This window comes from Pseudonaja textilis, chromosome 1, assembly GCF_049901715.1.
Source record: "Pseudonaja textilis isolate UNSWEBS1 chromosome 1, rPseTex1.2, whole genome shotgun sequence".
NCBI lineage: Eukaryota > Metazoa > Chordata > Lepidosauria > Squamata > Elapidae > Pseudonaja > Pseudonaja textilis.
Genome location: NC_141990.1, coordinates 84,837,777 through 84,858,628, shown reverse-complemented (window position 1 = coordinate 84,858,628; position 20,852 = coordinate 84,837,777). Strand labels below are relative to the sequence as shown.

General features: G+C 34.3%; 1 protein-coding gene across 1 annotated transcript in view; it reads left to right on the top strand.

Annotated features, from left to right (window-relative positions):
• The window catches only part of AIG1 (androgen induced 1), an 82,407-nt gene that overhangs the window by 506 nt on the left and 61,049 nt on the right, over positions 1–20,852 (top strand). Inside the window, exon 2 of the mRNA XM_026705604.2 lies at positions 15,384–15,539. Coding sequence (XP_026561389.1) covers positions 15,384–15,539 — 156 coding nt within the window. The remainder of the gene's footprint in view (positions 1–15,383; positions 15,540–20,852) is intronic.

The following is a 20,852-nucleotide window of genomic DNA, read 5'->3' as shown; positions in this document are numbered from 1 at the left end:
GCGCTCCCCGGCTAAAATTTTGCCTCGGGGACGAAGCCTCCTTTTGCACGGAAGGACTGGTGACGGGCAGCGCTTTCAAAGGGACGCCAGAAGGGGAGGTGCACCGTTGTTTTTAAATTTTAAAAGAAGAAAAAGGCACCGCGGTCGCAACGCTGTCATCTGGAGACGTCTACTTATTGACTACGCACATGAACAGTCCTAGGGAACAGAATGAAATATATTAGGATTATTGGTTCCCCCGCATTTAGCAATAGAGATTCAAGGCACTTCTCCAAAAATGGTATCTGCAGCTGTGTAAGGAGAAAGAGAACTATAGGTAGCTGCTAAGAGGGTAACAACCCCAATGAATGGCATTATTGTACATTAGGAAAGGAGAAACCAGAAATCCAGTTGTCTCTTGAAAATAGCACTTTTGGGATATTGTGCATTATATTATTCCACAAGCAAAGTGCTTTCCAAGAAGCAGTTCCTCAATTTTAAAAGGTTGGCTAGTTTCTTTTATTTAGAATTGCCACTTCTTTAGAATTACCTTATTTTTCGTGAACATCCAAGTTAAAATGTCACTTAGATTCTAACTATTTATGTTTGATTATTATTTGTTCACAATAGCACAAAGTCACAGTTTACCAGTTCTTTAGCTGGTGTTGGCCTTCATGCACATAAGTTTTTCCCAAGAACCTAGGATGTCATAATGATGTCATAATGACATAATATTTGTGTGAATCCAAGCAGAATGGCCTTTTGCAATTGACAGTTGGAAACTTGGTTCAAGTTTTCTAAGTGCTGGTCAAGATATTTTTTGTTATGGCACCCAGTGTACTGGTTTGTTACTAGCCAATGCTTTCTCCTAGTAGGAACACATAAAAATATTATTCCAGCCACACGAAAGTACTTGAATTATTATTTTTTTAAAAAAAAGTTTTTATTTTTTACAACAAACATACGAACAAAACATAAAAACATAAAACTCTCTTTCAATTATATACATACAGTGTGTCAGTTGGTTACAATCTTTTGTGCTATCCTTTTTTTAACCGTCACTCACAAGTTATATAAATTCTCACCTTATCGGTCTAGCTTGTGCTTATATAATATCAATTATTAAACATTCATTTGACTATTTTTCCGTCATTTTATACGAGATATTCTAATTTTCATTATGATTTAATCTTATACATTCATCCAATGGTTATATATTTTATATTGTATTCTTTATCAGTCTATTAACTTTTATTGTAAGGCTTACTAATCTATTTCTTTACCATGCCTTTTAATCTAACCATTGATAAAATAAATCCCATATCATATAAAATTGTTTATCCTCTTGTTCTCTAATTTCAAATGTCAATTTATTCATTTTGGCACAGTCCATGATATTCTTAATAATTTCCTCCTGCATAGGTATTTTTTCATTTTTCCAATTCTTAGCAAATACAATTCTAGCCACTGTTAAAACATTTACAATCAAATATTTCAATTCTTTACAATATATTTCTGGTATAATTCCCAATAAAAATATCTCAGGTTTAAGGTCTATGTGTTGTTTAGTCATTTTTTCCAACCTTGTGTGGATTATAGTCCAATATCTTTTTGCATCCGAGCATGTCCACCACATGTGGTAATATGAACCAGGTATCTGATGACATCTCCAACATTTATCCGATTTATTCTTGAACATCCTCGCAATTCTCATCGGGGGTAAGTGCCACCTGTAAAACATCTTATACAAATTTTCTTGATATGCAGTTGACATTGTCATTTTATAATTTTGAGACCACAATTTTTGCCATTTTTCTAAATCAATCCCATATCCGAATTTTTCCCCCACGCGATCATTGTTTCTTTTACTTGTTCTTCCTCTAATTTGAACTCTAGCAAATGTCCATAAAGTTTTTTTTATTACTTCTTCATCAGTACCCGTCAAAAGTTTATCTAAATCAGTCAACTTATCATAGATACCTTCTGTTTTAACATCTTTATCAAATCTAGATTGTATTTGCAAATATGAAAACCAATTCATTTTTACACTTTGTTCTTCCAATGCTTGCATAGATTTAAGTGTACCCTTTTTATTCAATATCTCACCATATCTAATTTTTTTGTTCCTTTTTATATATTATTGAATAGGAAAAAGCTTCAATAGTAGATAACCATAGCAGAATTTTAAAATAATATTGCTTTTTTATCTTCTCCCAGTTTAGAAACAATGCTTCTCGAATATAATGTCTTCTAAAATACCCCTGCGTTTTAGTTCCCTTATACCAGAGGAAGGCATGCCACCCTAACAGCAGGTCATGTCATTCTAAATTCAAAAGTCTAGTATTCCTTAGTGTTATCCACTCCTTTACCCACATCAGACTTGTCGCTTGGTAGTATAATTCCCAATTGGGCAAAGCAAATCCTCCTCTTATTCTTGCATCTTGTAACTATTTAAGTTTTATTCTCGCTTTCTTCCCCTGCCAAATGTATTTTAGCACTATTTTGTTTAAATCTTCAAAAAATTCTTTCCCTAATCTGATTGGAATTGTCTGGAATAAGTATAAGATTCTAGGCAATACATTCATCTTAATTGTAGATATTCTCCCAATCAGTGGTAATTGTAAATTTTCCCATTTTGTCAAATCTGTCGCAATCTGTTGTTTAAGTTTGAGATAATTGTCCTCCTTAAGTGTGCTACACCTTGGTGTTATATGTATCCCTAAATACTTAACCTTGTGTGTGACCTGGATCCCCAAAACTTCCTCCAATTCTTTCTTTCGTCTTACTAACATGTTCTTTGCTAAAATCTTTGTTTTATCTTTATGTTCAAACCTGCTACTTTCCCATACTCTTCTATCTTTTCTATCAGTTTAGGTGCAGACTCCAATGGATCCTCTAATATAAATACCAGGTCATCTGCAAAAGCTTGTAATTTATACTCTTCTTTTTTAATTTTCATTCCTTTTATTTCTTTTTCTTCTCTGATGTTCCTATTCAGCACTTCCAATGTTAACACAAACAACAGAGGTGACAGTGGACAGCCTTGTCTGGTCCCTTTTCTTATATCTGTAAAGTCTATTAACTCTCCATTTATCATAACCTTTGCAGTTTGTTTATGATATATCGTTTCGATGGCTTGAGTAAATTTTTTACCAAAGCCCATTTGGTCCAATTGTAACAGCATAAAACGCCAATTCACATTATCAAAGGCTTTTTGTGCATCTATAAACATCAGAGCCATTTGTTTTTCAGGATGTGCCTCATAGTATTCCAGTGTATCTAAAATTATTCTCATATTTTCTTTAACCTATCTCTTCGGCAGAAATCCATTTTGGTCAGGATGAATAAAATTGTTTTATTTGTATCTTTTCAGTATCTTTTCACTCTTTCTGCCAGAATTCAAGCAAAAATTGTATAATCTGAATTTAATAGTGATATAGGTCTGTAATTTTTAACTTGCTGTGGGTCTGTGTCCTCCTTCGGTACAAGTGTGATATATGCTTCTGACCATGTTTCGGCCATTCTCTTCTTTGTCATAACTTCATTCATAATTTCTAATAAGTGAAGATTCAATGTTTCCTGGAATGTCTTATAAAATTCCACTGGCAAACCGTCCGGACCTGGTGCTTTCCCAATGTTTTGCTTTTTTAAAGCTTCTGTTAATTCCATCATTTTTATATTACTTTCTAACATTATTTCAATATCTTTGGGTATCTGGGGCAAATTTGCTTCCTGTAAGTATTGTTGAATTCTTTCTTCCTGAAAATTCTCTTGATGGTACGGTTTTCCATAGTAATCTTGAATAATTTTTTTCTTCTCTGCATTTCCATAGCATACATGTTCTTGTTCATTTATCAATTGATTTATTCTTCTCGAGTCTCTTTTCTTTCTCAATTTATATGCTAGTCATCTGCCTGGTTTGTTTGCATTTTCAAAATAGTTCTGCTTAGCATTTTTATTTTTTTGTGCTATTTCTTCTTTTCCCATTAGCCCCATTTTATGCTTAGTTATGTTCATTTTAATTTTAATGTCCTTTTTTGTGGAAATTTTTGTAGTTCTTTTTCCAACTTCTTGTAGTCATCTTCCAATATTTCAAAGATTTTTTTTCTGTTTTATATTTCTTTTCCTTGTATAGTCCATTATCAAACCTCTTGTATAAGCCTTCATCGTATTCCAGAGGTTCTGTAATGATGGATTCTCTTTTGTATTTTCTTTAAAGAAAAAAGTCAATTCTCTCTCAATTTTCTATTTAAAGTCTTTTTTCTTTAATATCATATTATTTAAAGTCCATCTAAATCTTCTTTTTTGTCCTTTCCAGACAAGTGTTATTGGATTGTGATCTGCCCAGGTACTTGCTTCTGTTTCAGTATCTTGTATGTTAGAAAGCAATTATGTTGATATCCATATCATATCTATTCTAGATCATGATGCATGTCTATTTGAATAAAAGGTATATTGTTTATTTTCCGCATTTCTCTCTCTCCATGCATCTTTTAAGTTTATCTCATCTACCATTCGAAAGAAGGATTTTGGCAATGTCTTTCTAGTTTTCTTTGCTGTTTTTTGTGTTTTATAATCCAATTTGTCATTTATTATTCCATTAAAATCTCCCATCAGACAGATATTAGCATGATCCAGTTCAATTATTTTCTTATGTAATTTCCTGTAAAAATCATCTTGATTATCATTTGGGGCGTAAATTGCTATTAAAAGTGTCTTTAGATTATTGTCCGTTATCTCCACCATCAAAATCCTTCCATCATCATCTGTATATATTTGATCCAGAGGGATTGTACCTCTAATGTATAACACCACTCCTCTCTTTTTACAGTGTGTCAATGCTGTAAATAATTTCCCTATTTTTTGTTATTTCACTATATAATCATGTTGTTTTTTAATATGTACTTCTTGTAGGCAGATTATATCAAATTTTAATTTCTCTAACTTATGAAATACTTTTCTTCTTTTAATAGCTGAATTAAGCCCATTTATATTAATTGTAACCAGTTTTTTCTCATCCATTTTAGACTTTATAAGAAAGATTGGTTGCTCTAGTAGATCTTGGTTCTTGTTGTTCTCTGGTACACCACCTGCGGCTCCTTCTTCTTTTTCAATTACTGCTATACATTCCTCTTGAAATTCAATTAACGATTCTTCTTTTCTTGTATCTTCCTCCCTTCCTCTAAAATATTCCAGATAGAATAACTCAGCTTTTTCAACTGTATCAATTCTGTGTCTTTGTTCCTGCCAGGAAAAACTTGAGACCTTCGGGTATCAGCCATCTGTAATTTATTCCTCTCTTAAGTAACTCTTTGGTCAAAAATAAATATTCTCTTCTTATCTCTCTCACTCTTCTTGGTACCTGTTTCAGTACCACTATTTCTTTATCTTTGTACTTTAGTGTTTTTTCTCTTGCTGCCTGCAGTATTTGTGATTTAATTATTTTCTTAGTAAATCTGATATGAACTTCTCCTGGCAGTTTATTTCTCATCGCATATCTTGTATAAACACGAAAAAACCTCGTCCATTACATCCATCATCTTCTCTTTAGTTACCTCTAATGCTTCTGCCAGTATTTCTGTCATCATTTCAGCAAGGTTTTCACCCTTTTCTTCTTCTATATTTTGAAATCTAAGATAGAATTCTGATATATCAATTTCCCATCCCAATGATTGCAGAGATCTGCCCTTATCTCTTTCCACTTCACTCAATTGGGTACCCATATCTCCAATCTTCTTCAATTTTCTTAATTCTGTCCTCATATTGCATCATCATCCGTTGAATATTTTCAATTTTTTCATCTGTCTTTTCCATTCTTTGCTCAATATTCTCTGTTCTCTTTTCAATATTATCTGTTTTACTTGTATCTTTTGAATTCCTTGCATAATCATCTGCAGTGTCACTTCTTTCGCCTTCTCTTGTTGTAACATCACCTGTATTGATCATTGTCCTCCAGATGGTGAGAAAGAAGAAGTCAGGATTGAAGAAGCTGAGGCTGGTATTTTTCTGCTCATCTTAGAGTACAATAGAAAAATTGAAAAGAAAAAGCAAGGGCAGCCAATTGCCACTCCAGTAAAAAAACAAAAGGAAAAGATAAAAATAAAAAAGGAAAGGGAAAAAAAATCTTCAGGCACTTGAATACCTTAATCCAATTGTTCCAATTATGTAGGAAAAAAGGAAAAAAAGAAAAAATATAAAATGGAAAAAGGATGAAAAAATAAAAAAAAATAGGAAAAAATTTAAAAAGACAGAAATCTGTATATTCCCCTTGCTAAAAAGGTAAAACAAAGGGAGGAGGGAGGGGAATAAAACTAGTCTTATTCTTGCATCAAAGGACTCAAGTCCAAATATAAAAATCACTGGGGGGGAAATAGAAGAAAAAGGAAAAAGAAAATGCAATTCTGTCAATAAGCAAAGCACTGCCACTTTATGTTCAAGGCTCTTTACTAAATCACAAAACAAAATTTCCAGTTCTCTTTTCAAGGTCACTTCAATCTGCTTTCTTCAATTTCAAATCCAGACTCCAGCTATCAGTAGTTCCACAGAAGAGCACCTGCAAACAATCTACATGCTCTTCCCACTATCTTTTCAATGAAAAGCACAGAGTCCTTGAATGTAACAGCAAATGTGTCAACAAGAAAGAAAGAAAGAAAGAAAGAAAGAAAGAAAGAAAGAAAGAAAGAAAGAAAGAAAGAAAGAAAGAAAGAAAGGAAAACAATGTATCCAAGCTTCCAGGTGGCAGCGCTACTTATTTCCCTTTTCTTTCCCTTCCCCTCTAATATTAAAACCAGGAATAAAAAAATAAAAAGAATCTAAAATTATTAAAAAGAAAAAACAAGAGGAAAAATTTTTTTTCCAAAGAAAAAATTATTAAAAAGAAAAAACAAGAGGAAAATTTTTTTTTCCAAAGAGTTATTTTGAAAGGAAAAAAATAAAATTAAAAAGGAAAGACCAGTCCAGTTGAAAAATTGAAAAGTTTTACCAAAATCCAAAGTTCCAATAAAAAGAAAGAAAAAACCTTCAGGTTTAATTTGTGCTTAATCTCGCCGCTTAAGCACTTTTATCTTCAGTTTTAAATTTAATTTTTAGTCTTTTAGGGTGTTCTCTCCAGAAAAAAATAAGTAGAAAATTATCTCACCAAACTGACACACTTTCTTTCCGCTTTCTTCTGTTCTGGAGCTGTCCCAGCTTCAGCAGCTTTAATGGCTGCCTCTCCACCGTGGGAAAAGAGGGCTTCTCCTGGATCTACCAGGGACTTCGCGATGTCCCTGGGATCGACAGGATGTGCCCTCCTCTGTCGCTGTCTCTATGGGACGGTTTAGGTCTGTTGGGACCCTCCTGCAATGGAGATATCAGCAGCGACCTCAGAGCTTAAAGATCGCATGCTGTACCGCTACGACACAAGCTCTGCCCTCTCAGTACTTGAATTATTTATGCTGCTATAGTTAGTTCTGCCCATTCTGAAGGAACTACCTGAAGCTTTAAAGAACCTTGCCTCATTTTATAGTCTAGAGTAGACTGAAGCTGAATTTGTGTTGCCCACAACTGCCCATAGTTGTTGCTGCATATTTACGCTGCAAAAGAGTTGTTGGGTAAGTTTAGGTTGCAGATAGCTGCAGATGGGCTGATGCAAACACCTCCCAAATCCCAACTGTATGTTGTGTTTAGGTGAGCATCCTGCATGCTGATTGGTTGATCTGACTTCCTGTTTTGTGCTTCGCTGTTTTAGTGCCCCCTAGTCAGAACATTACATTTTCAGAAATAGAAATGGAACACCTATATAACAACATACAAACAACAGACGCATAGGGTACTTTCCATTGTAGTGCTGGAGAATTCTGCTAGAGGATTAAGAATTGTGAGAGGAGGAAGGTTTGTTCAGAATTCATTTTTTGACTCAGTGTATGAGAGCACGATAACATCTTCCAGTTTAGATGGTCTCACTAAAATAGAGTGTCTTTCCCCTAAAGATCTAGTTTGATTTTCATCCTCAGAATCTTCAGTCTCACCCCAAAGATCTGAGCATCAGAAGTCATAACAGTGGTTCATGACTGTTCTTGATAGATATAAAAGTGTCAAGTATAATTCCAGTGTTTTAATCTGCCTCTTCAAATAATAATTACTTCATCAATTTCCACCTTGGGTACAGTAACATTGAATATGGGAATAAATAAAAAAAAGTAAAGAATTTGCTTCCTTGACCCAAAGTACAATATTAAAATTAAGCTCAATCTTTTGCATCACAGGGACTCAAGATTTGGATAGTTGATTTGCAGTGATATTTAAAATTTTGATTTTTCAATCTTTATGCTAAAATATGACCTAAACTTGTTTTAATCGATTTTGATGGTTTTTATTTCAGTTATTTATTTGTAACTACTATCTATTGTTTTCTATTTTTAATTGTGTGAGTTGCCCAGAGTCATTTATGTGAGTTGGCCAGCTTATATAAATAGAAGGGATAAACAAACAAACAAACAAACAAACCCCTTTCCTCAGCATTATTTCTACCTTTTCAAGAATGAAAAAAAAAAACTGCTTGCAGGTGACCATGTTCGCCTTGTATTGACATCATGTCTTCTTTTCAATTATTTGAGGTTAGACATAATGCAGTCTCTTGTTGAGAAAGTGATCTGTGTTAAATTGTTTAGAAAAAAAAGGTGGGGGGGGAATAACTACATTTCATAGAGATAACTTTTTGCTTTCTCAATTGGTGACAGCACATTTTTGACCTTATCTGGGTTTGGAAGCTAAATATGATTGAGACTAATTGGTACTTAGGTGATCTACAGACAATATCCGAGCTGTAGGTAGAGAGGAAAGTAAAAAATACTTCCCAGTAGAAAGTTATGGCAAATCACTTCCAAATCATTATCAAGAAAATTGCATGAATCTCTCAATAGTCATAGGGAGTCAAGCTCAGATCAATGGAGACTTTATTATACCTTATTTTTAATATTCTAACAATACATCAAAAGCCTTCATAAATGGTTAGGGCAGAAAACAAATATATGATGAAGGAAGTATCAGACTGGGTTTTTCCTGTAGAGTTTAATGTCTAATAAATTGTATTCTTTGGTAGAATAATGGTTTCCCAACAGGATAGACCAATTTTACATACTTGGTCAAAGAAGTGTAAATTGCAGTGAACAAATCTGCAACTTACGATAAATCTTCTGATTTGATTTGATAGCACTCTTCCTTTAATCATAACCAAATTATACGGTTTTATTTTTAGCATATCTTTCTTCATATCTCCAGAGTTTTGAAATTTATAAATTTCCACTAGCATTTTGCTAAACACAATATTTAAGTCTGTCTAGCTAAGAAAGAAGGCAAGTAAGGGAGTACAATAAAATGCAGAAAATTATGCATGCTGTAGATAAGTGAACAGTGAAATTTTCTGTATTTTGCGTAGAATTGTCTATTAAAGCTACATGTGCAGCAATTTATCACCAATAAAAGGAAATAATTAGAGTTATTGATAAAAGAAGTAGAGACAAGGGAAAAGGCTATCCGGTATCAAAATTACCATGTTTACATTCTACTTGCTAGGAGCAATATTGGGAGAGAAATATTACACTTAACTTATTCATCCCCAAATGCATCCTCTTGACTGCTATGTACAATAAACTAAAGTAATAGTCTGTACTTACTAGAAAGACAAAAACCATTAAAACTGAAAATGAATGGAAACGAGTTTGGATAGGTTTGACTTATTTTGGATGATTTCAGAGGCTCATTAGAATTTACCCCAAAAGAACATAATTTGTCCCTTTTATTCTTAAATATTGCATTACAAAGATATTCTGATATGATACATTTATGCTTTGATACAGAAATAAACAAGCATCAGATTAAGAACATCACTTTTGTCTCTCTTAGGGACACTAAATCTACAATTTTAGAGACATCAACCAAATTAGTAGAGTGCTACTTGATCTTGCTGTCTACATTTTGAAGTTGAACATTACATCATTATGCATCATAATATAGTATTCAGTTATTTGGCTTTGTGCTTTGTATCACAAAGCAACACGCTTTAAAATATATGACCGTGGTATTATGATTTCATCTGCAGAAGAGATTTACTAATTTTAACAGTTCTTTTGAGATTGCTTTTGAAAAGGAATTAGTTATTTTAATGGACAATTGCCTTGTTCAACGTGGCAGTGGCATATTAAATGTTACATGTCTTTAGTAAACCGGGAAGTGCCTTATTTCTCAGTTAGCTCTACCCAAGTACCATTCATAACTGCTTCTTATAATAAGATTGCTTGAATGTGTATTATTTTTTTTTGTAAATTTGATTTGAGTTTTCACAAAAAGAAAAAAAAATACAAATAAAACATCTTTTTTGAAAGTAGCGTAATCCCGGGTTACATTTCTTCGTACAGACACAAATTCAAGTTCATGCTCATTTTTATATTCTATTCCATATCTTATTACTATTTTACATTTTCTGCATAGCTTCTCCCCTCTTTTAATTTTCTCAATTTTATTTTAATTATCTCATCTCAATTCAAATCATTATATTTGTATTTTTTGTCTGTCCTGTTTCAATTATCTATTATCTTTTCTCATTAAACAAAATTTCTCCTGTAGTTACTGATTGGAGTATGACACCTTTATATATATTTATCTATTTAACTCTTATTTAGGCTTCAATATATACCCTAAAGTTATAACATTCAATATAATACATAACTTCCATTCGGATTCTGCTTGGTACATTCTTAAAATACACACTATATTCTTAAAAAAAGAAAAAATTATAAATGTATGTAATTAAAACAACACATTCCATTCCAATTCAATTCTATCATTAATATTAATATTCATTAAAGTCTTAACTTCTTTAACATTACTTTTCAATTAAATATCATACTTCTATGGGAACAATTATAAGCTTTCCATAATTAATTCCCCCCCTTCTTTACTTATATTTTATAAAACATTAACTAATTAAAATGTTCCCGTTCCTTCCTAATTCAATTTTCTCATTTATTTTATTTCACTTATTTTATTCACAAACATTTCACTAAATTACACTATTTTATCCCTCATTTTAATCATACATTGTTTCCAATTTTCTAAAGTTATTTCTATTACTAATATAACAATACAATCTTATGTACCTTTACAGAATCCCTTTTTGAGTTAAATTTTCACCCATTATCTCTAAATAGGTCCTGTTTCTCTATATCTTGCTCCGGTCCTTTGTAACTTCTTTTCCTTTCCTTCTTCCCTCTCTTCTCCTCTCTCCCCTTTTTACCCCCTTGTCTCTCTATCTCTATTTCTCTCTTCTGTATTCCCCTTTCCTGTTGCTTTCCAATATTATACTTATTTTTTGAATTATTTTTCTTTTCTTTGGTTGTTTTTTTAAATCTTAAATTCTCCATTCTCTTTCCCCCCCTTTCCTTTTTCTTCCCCACATAAAATTACTTGTTCATTAAAGATGGCTTCTTCTTTGTCCCAGTCTTCTTGTTTTGCAGACGTTTCTTGTTGTTTCTCATAGTTCCAAATCTCCATTTCTAAGAATTGAAAAACGAAGCCAAAAGAACCCTTCCCTTCTTGTGCATCTTCTTTGTACTTTTTAAGTTCCATTTTCAATTCATCCAGAAGTGGTGCCACTGTATAAATTTTTAAACAACCACCTGATTAATTTTAGTCATTCAAATGTAATAACCAAGAATCCAAAGATCACCAAATAATCCAAATACACGCAAGCTGTTTCTTTTTGCTCTTTTTTTTCACTTTCTCTTCTTGAGGTTACTGTTTAGTTACAAAGTTTCAGTTAAAATGTATCTTTTAGAAGTCTTGTTGAAGTTTTACTGTAGATTCTTTTTAATTCCAGGCAGTCTCCTCCCTCTTCCAGATCCTGCCCTTATTTTTTTCTCCCCCTTCCTGCTTATGAAAAAAAAAAATTAGTGTCCAGAAATCTTTATTATCCCTTTGGCATTTTGTTTTATTTTCAGCTTAATTGCCTATTGATGTCAAAGCGGATTTTTCCAATTTCTTATTTAAGTCTCTTAGTTGTCAGTATAGGGAAGGAGAGAGAAGAAAAAAAAAAGGCAAACCTTTCCCTTTTCACTTTCCTTCGCTGCTTCCGACTCTTCTTTGGGAGCGATGTTATTTTTTGTAAGTTTAAATTCCAGGGTACCTTAGTTGTTTCTTTTACAATTTAACCTGGTCAGCCAAAACTTTCACTTCTTATCTTCCTCTGCACATTCTTTTCCGGTCAAGTTCTTCTTTGTGGTGGCCATTTCTGACCACCGCTACAACCGCCTTCGGAAAAGGGAGTAATGGCCAGCTGAGGAGAGATGCGGCTCTCCTCAACCTTGCTGGCGGTCTCCCCCCTCTTCATCACCTCTACGGGGTGACTTAGCCCTGAAACCAGCCGGCTCGGGGTGCTCCAGTGGCGAGCCCAGACCGAAACTGCGCACAATCGCGGATTTCTGTTTGTCGCCGAAGCCCTTCAAACCGGAAGTCCCCAGTTTATTCATCTTTCTTTTCTCTGAGATAATTCTTCCTCTGTCTTTTTTGGTTTCTTGAGACTTCCATATTCTCTGACCTATTGCTCTCAAAAACAGGGAGAGTATTGTTGTGATAATAGAAGAAAAGTACATTGGACCTGTTCACCACCTTCAGTTATTTTTAAAAATAATAAAGGCAGGATACAAACAGACAAACAAACTGGAAATATGTTAAGGAGGATAGGTATTATCTACTGTGCAAGATGCTTCCATTTTTACAAAGCTGGATTGAAAGTCATTTGGGTTCATGTTTCATGTCATTCTGCATTAAGGTTGTCTCTGCATATAGATTTTGTTTTGTTTCTAAATTTGTAAAAAAGACCAAATGATTTGTTTCTTAGTAAATCCTCAGGGAGATTTCAGTTTAGCTTGTTTTTAAATTATATCATTTTAATATTATTGTATCATTTTCCTATTCAGTTCAGAGGTGGTATTCAACAGGTTCTGACCAGTTCTGGACAACTGGTAGTGAAAATTTTATGTAGTTCGGAGAACTGGCAAATACCACCTCTGACTGGAGATTTTACAGTATCCTTCCCCTGCCACACCCACCAAACCATGCCCACAGAACCAGTAGTAAAAAAACTTGAATCCCACCATTGATTTCAGTTGCATGTTATAGAACTGGGGACATAAATGAATTTTGTCAGAGTCCAAATTATTTACTACTGTATTTGCATTTTTTCCTTTTGGCTAATTAAATACATACACAAAATTTTATTTCCTAATGATGTACAAAGTATAGATCTAAAATTCAGAAATATCAAACACAAACACAAAATTTAAATTTATTTGATGGCCAAAAATAATAAATTTAAAGCACTTCAAAGGGAAATCTTGCTGAAAACTGTATTTTCCAAAATTAGTGGGTTAATTAAGAATGAACAGTTAAAACTTATATAATTTTTGAAGTCATAATGCTGTAGATTCTTTGTGAATGGCTTTAGGAATTCTTTATCATACTCCCAAGGCTAAGAGTCTAGAAATATGGCATCTTTAGTGTTTCTCTAATTGTTTCTAAAGTTTCTTCGATGTAGTGTCTCAGACATCAGTGGTCTCAAGCTTTATGGATGTTCTTGTTTATTATTATTTTATATTTATTCAAACAGTACAAGGATGACTACATGATTTTAGTCATACCTTATGCTGTATTTATGGTTTATAGTGATTAAGATCTGCATTAATAAATTAATAGAGGAGCTCAGGGTGAAATTGAGAAATAATCCACAAGCTGAAGTGGGTAGATGAAAATTGAGTAAAAATAACTGAACAAGAGGATAATAAATGAAATATTCCAGAAAGGTCAGAAAGGCAAGCAAAAAGTCTTGTAACATAAACAACAAACACAACACTAATGTACTGCTTGAATTGGTGTACCACTGGTGTGTTGCAAATACCAGTTAAATTAACTTCTCCACCATTGAATATTGACTCCTGATAACAACATGGGTGTGTTGTTTCTATATAAAAATGTAGTTTTATCCAAATCTTTTGTCTCCCTAAAGTTATAAAGCTTCCAGAAATATATGAAAATACAGCCAAGAATCATTTGAATATAACAAGATAAGGAAAAAAATAATAAATAATAAAATATTTATTCAAACAGTTACAGATCTAACATTCTGATGTCACAGGGGTATCATAATAGAGCAAGATCTTGCCCTAATCTTACTTAGCATTAATTAGAAAAGGCACTTTGCTTTGGGCCATGTGATATATTATGTATATTTTAGAATTTTCACATAAATAATTTGTCTGCTACTTATCAGAGAAAGACTTCTCTAAATCATTCCCTTTTGGTTGAGTGAACTATTTATTTTAAAACATGGTAGAGTTTTCATGATATTGTAAACTTAATCCATAAGTACAACTTAATATAAATATCTGTGATAAATGTTTCTTTGCTTGTTCAGTAAGTTAAGCCAAAGTTTACCTGGCTTGTTAATGCTTTTTCAAATATTAATTGATGCCTGGCAGATGGCCTAGATATATCACCAATCACAACTCTAATATTGTATGTTATATAAATATATATTTAATTCAAAATAATTGTATATGTTGAATAGGAGTCAAGCAAAATTAAACTTTAAAAAAGATAGTAAAAATATATTCTACATAAACACATATTTGCTAAATGGATAAAAATGCCCTGTCTTGTAAACAGGACATGGAAAGTAATAAGGGCAGATTTTGTACATACAGTTTAGAAAAAGAAACAGCGGTTAAGGATATAAATTAGAGCTTTTTAAAATAAAATGTGATGGTTACTTAAGTAGATATCAGGGTGATTTTTATGTGTTTTTTTCATATATGGGCAAAAGTGCAAAGATGTTGACAGTGGGGACCAGAAATAAAATGTTGGTGCATTAAGTGAGAAAAATATCCACAGAGACAGATCTTTTTTCAAGAATGATGCCAGACTGCCCCTTGTTCTCAGAATTGGCAATAATACTATAATTGAAGAGGAAGAGTTCAGGATAAATGCACATATCCTGTCTATTTTTCCATGCTTGCTAAGCAGCCCTTTCGTCACTGTATAAAGAAATGCATTTTCACTTGGTAGAGCAGAAAATGAGAATAATACATTTTCATTGCATATTTGAAACGGTGTTTGACTATTAAGCCAGGGTTACCCTGGACAGTAAAGATGATAGTTCCTCCTATTTTTTATGAAGCAAGGCTTCAGAGTAAGCCTGCACAATATGTAGCTGGAGCATTTTAAAAAGCTAAATAAATTCACTGTTGCCAAATGTCATCACCATCAGGTCACCAGGTGCTGTCAAATATCACCACCACCATCTGCAGATAAAAATGATATTAGTGAGACTGAGATATTTGTGTTTCAATATGTTTATATTTCTAATGCAGGTTGTTCAAGCAGTCTTTTTTGGGATCTGTGTACTGACTGACCTTTCCAGCCTTCTGACTAAAGGAAATGACAGCCAAGAACAAGAAAGGCAACTAAAAAAACTCATCTCCCTCCGTGACTGGATGATGGCTGTTTTAGCTTTTCCCATTGGGGTTGTAAGTACCATGAAAAGAAAGGAATTTCCTTCTAATTGAGAGTATACCATCCTTGGCTTTTATTCTGTTTTTAAAATGTTAGTTATTTAAAGGAAAGCTCATAGTCATCAGTGCAATTTTATATACTAAAATGTGCTGTTTATTTACTGCATTTAATTCTACTTATTCATTCATTGTAATTATATTAACAAAACTGTTTAGTGCATAAGTTCAGTGGGCAATACAGGACCACTTTAAATGTATAATTTATCTCTATATGCCTCCAAATTCACATGTAGGGACACTTGTAATATAAAAATAAATAATTGAAAGTACTGATAATCAATTTAAAGTGCATTTGTAAAAGCAACAAAATAGCAAAATAGCATAGAATACTTAAAAGTTTGTAAATTGTTTTTAATCTTCAAAATTTCAGCATTATGATCTAAAACATGACTGATTCTTTACACAAGTCTTAAAACTAAAGAGGATGTAATTAAACAAATGAGGAAAATGTGAACCTTTGCTTTCAGTTACTAGTGTGCTCCCCTGCAGCTAAACATTTCCAATTATTATTAATCAGTCCCATGCATTGTCTTGGAGGAATTCTAGTCATTCCTCCTTATATATAGCAGCTTTTAACTCAAGGATGTTGGTGGGCTTCCTCACATGAACTGCCTTCTTCAGGTCACTTCTATAGGATTAAAGTCAGAATTTTGACTTGGCCTTTCCAAAACATTTATTTTTTCTGCTTTAATCATTCTTTGGTTGTTCAAAGGTCATTGTCTTGCTACATGACCCACTTCCAGTTTCAGTTCACAGCAGATACCCTGACATTTTCCTGTAGAATCTTCTGGTACAATTCAGAGTTTATGGTTCATATCCCATTCCTTTGATATCTCGTGATCAATGATGTCAAGTTCTCCTAGTCCTCAAGAGGCAGTAAAGCAGATCCAAACCATGATACTACCACCAGCATGTTTCACAGATAGGATAAGGTTGTTAGACTGACATAGTGCTGCCTTTTGACAAACATAACACTTTTCATTGAAGCCAGAACTATTCTGTTTTAGTCTCATCTTGCTACAAAACACTTTTCCAGTAACCTTCTGGCTTATCCACATGGTATTTTGCAAACTATAGATAGGCACCAGTGTTCTTTTTGGAGAGTAGTGGCTCTCCTCTTGCAGTTGTTCCATGCACACCATGTTCAATGTTGTTCAATGTTGTCCCAATTGGGGTGTGTGTCTCATAATCACAGACATTTGCCAATGTGAGAGAGGCTTTTAGTTTCTTAGATCAGCAATCCCCAACCTTTCTGGGTTGGCAGCCTGATGCGGGGAGAGGGGAAGAGGGAATGGTTTTGTGTGAAGGACAGCTGTGCGTGCACAGCTTCATTTGTGTGTGCACGAGTGCGGCTGCTTGTGCGGCCCAATTCTGAATGGACTGCAGCCGGAACCCAATAAAGGGCCGCGGCCCAGGTGGTTAGGGGAGCCCCTGCCTTAGATCTTACTCTGAGTTTCTTTGAAAGCTGCTGGAATATTACACGTTTTGTTCTTGGTGTGATCTTTGGGAAGGGTAACACTGATGTTGAATGGCCTCCATTTGTACATGATCTTCCTGATAGTGGACTGGTGGAGTCCAAATGCTTTGGAAATAATTTTGTAACTTTTTTACAGCTGAGTGAGCCTCAAGAGCTATTTCCTCAGAGATGTGACTTTGTTAAAGTCATTCTTCTATATATCTGTATTGTGAAGATCAGACTTGGTTAATGAATAGCCAGAATTCTGTACTTTAAGTAAAGCAAACTTTCCACACTCATAACTGCTGAACATGCGATTGATTGAAGTGCCTGATTCTAATCTCTCCTTAAAATGAATTGATAATCCTAAAGAAGTGTGGGCAGACCAGCAGAGGCTGCAGGCAAGGTGGCGGAGTCTATGGGTGAGTAATAGGTAGCATAGGCAGGTTGGTGAGGGCTGCAAGAAGAGAGGTTGTTGCAGGTCAGTGCATGGTGTTAAGGGCAGGCTGGTGGAATGAGTGCTATGGAGTACGAGATCTCTAGGACTTTGTTTCTGGAAAGCCGGCAGGGAAGGTTACCAATCGTGATCACACAATTGTGGAATGATACAACCATGATAAAGTGTGAACTGGTTGCCAAATGCCCAAATCTGATCATTTGTCTGTGTGCATGCTGTGATATCCAAAACTGCAAGTACTGGTTTAAGTACCACTCATTCAGTGCATCCCAACTTTGAACAGTCACTGAACTGGGGATAGCTACATAACTTTGTATATCAATCATCTTTGTATATAGTTACCAAGGTATCACTTTGTATATCAATTTTGTATTACCTTGAATTACCAATTTCATTCATTATGCATATTCGGAAGGTTTTTGTTCATTAACAGAGTTTTGCAGCATGAAAAGTCCTTTTCTACTTCCTGAGATAAAGCCATAAAATCTCATAGATGCAGTTTTTTTTAAAAAAAAACCAACACACATTTTAATACTATCATTGTAATTTGGGGGCAGTGATGCCTGAGTGAATTTTTAGAAAGCTATGTAAAAATAATTGAACAAATAAGGAAAATAAAGTAAAAAATCATAAATAGGAAATTAGCAACGAATCAGTAAAAAGCTTGGCAGAGTAAAAACAGTTTCAAGAGTAAGGGAGGAGGTCCAAAGAGAATGTGTGAAAATCATATTCTGTTTTATTACATTTTTCTAGATTCCTAGAGTTGATACATCTTAAGGAATTGTTCTGATCCAGATCTATTTTTTAATAATTATGTTGATTATAAGTTGGAACATTTAGATTTTTAGGCAATGGGATAGGCTATTGAGTTTTAAGAAATGTTGAATGGGCAATTTGGCTAAAACTAGAATAATTTCCTACCTGTTTCATTAAAGAAGTTCTGGCCACCTGGAGCACCAGATGGTTGCAACCAATTTTGCATACATTGTCCGACTTTTGACGGGACAGATGGAATTTCCTGTCTTTTACCTCACAGGCAAGATCAATAAGCTTTCTGTGCTTCAAAAAATATTCAAATACAGCTTTTTAAAATCATCCATTAATATCAGATTTACTTTTTGAAATCTAGCACTGGAAGTTTCTTTTCTAATGCTTTTGTTTAATATCTTAAATTATCTCTTGAATGAAATATAATCTTAAATTTCATTGATACAGAATTAAGAGACATAATCTTGACATGGATCAACATCACTCCAAGAGTTATCAAAATGTTTTTTCAGGAAGTCACAAAGAAACCCTGGAAAACATCCAGGGATTTTCAGGGTTAACTGATTAACTAGACTGTGGATTTGATTTGCAGAAGACACTAATAATAAGATTCATGGGAAAATAGCAAGTGGAAGCCATAACTCACTAATGACAACATGGATACTATTCTATAGTTTGCCATAAAGCACATAGATGACCCCTTCCTTCAATTTTTTTGCATTAATGTTCCAGAATCAAAAGTAGAACCATTCAGACTATACAGGTATCATTATGTCAGGCAGAAACCAAATACTGCAATAAAAAGTACCATCTGTTAGGCATGGAAGTGATATTGTCATGGTACATGAAATATGCCTTGCTGCCTCAGGACTGGTGTAACCTGCCATCATTAAAGAAAATATGAATTCTGCTTTATAGTAGAAAATTCCATAGGATAATATTAAGTGGTGAACTGCTGTATTTCAAAGTTTGTGTTGGTATGCCTTCCACATTTGTCATCACCTCCTATCAGTTCTTTATCTTCCTCTGCTCTCACAATATTGGCTTGATCACAGAGAAATATTATTTTGATCTGAGGGTGCAATATTTCAAACACCTACTTTCCTTGGATCATAGAGTTACTACGCAAGGCAGGAAAAGACACTGCTTTTTAAAGAAAAGTATGACAAGTATGGTATATATGCATCTGCATCAGCTCTTAAATGGATTTCTGCCTTAGAGCATAAACTTCTCTAATATCAACTAACCGATCATAAGCTAAAGCATGAATGAGTCATGCACTGATTGCAGACATTTAAGCAAGGCCACAAGAGAACAGAAGAACAAATGGAGTGCTTTAGAATGCCAAAGTCAGACTCCAGATCTAAAGTCCACAGAAAACTTAGAGGTTGTTCAGTAGTTGAAACTAGAAAACTCTCAAATGTTACACTGAATTTTGGAGAAATAAGCAAAAATCCTTACCTATCAGGGAGTCTTGATGGGGAAAGTCACAAGTTGCAGGGTTAAATCTCCCTGACCAGGGTTAAATGTCCCCCACACCCTCTCCAGGGTCTCTGCACTCACCAGCCACCCACACCCTCACTTACCCTCCCTGACCCACACAGTGCCTTTTGTACACATCCTTGTGTACGCTCTCTGATCTGTGCCTTGCACATCCTCCTTGATCACCGCACCCCCTCCCTGACATGTAGCACTTCTCATTCACTCCCTTGCATCTTCATGCACTTTCTCTTCCATGATCCAGCCCATATGTCTTGCATACCTTTCTGGACCCTCACTATGCCTCACATGCTCCTTCGCACACCCTCTTTGAACCACACCATGCCTTTCTTGCTGCTCCTTGCACTTTTGTGAATTCTAACCATGCCATGCCTCTCATACACCTTGGCCTGGGGCTTATAACTTCCCATAGGCTTCTCCACAGACTTTGATTGTAGGTTGCCAGCAGGAAGTTGCCTCGCCTAGTGATACTAATGATAAGTTGATTGCCATTGCTAAATAGACTTCATTGCTTAACAACGGAAATTCCAATTCCAATTCCATTGTAAGTCAATGATTATCTGTAGTATGTCTAGCATTGTACTTACTCCCCTTTTATAACATCTTTATAATTACAGCCCTGGTGGCACAGTGGTTAGAATGCAATATTGCAGGGTAATTCTACTGACTGCCAGCTGCCAGCAGTTTGATTCTCACCGGTTCAAGGTTGACTCAGCCTTCCATCCTTCCAAGTTCAGTAAAATAAGGGGCAATATTCTGACTCTGTAACCACTTAGAAAGTACTGTAAAACACTGTGAAGTGATATATAATTCTAAGTGCAATTGCTACTGCTGGTGTGCTGCTGTCATGCATATCTCAAGTAGACAGCATCTTACATTAGAATATATAGGGTTCACATATTTCTCAGAATCATGGTTCATGGCTACTCTGAGTGTAAACTGCATTGAGCAAGAATAAACTGTGATACTTGTAATGTATGGTATAGTTCAGTACTTCAAGTATTTCTGTTAGAGGGATGAATCCACTAATATTCAATTAGTTCATACATGACCCTAAAGGACTGAATCTAATGAGTTATTTGTGATT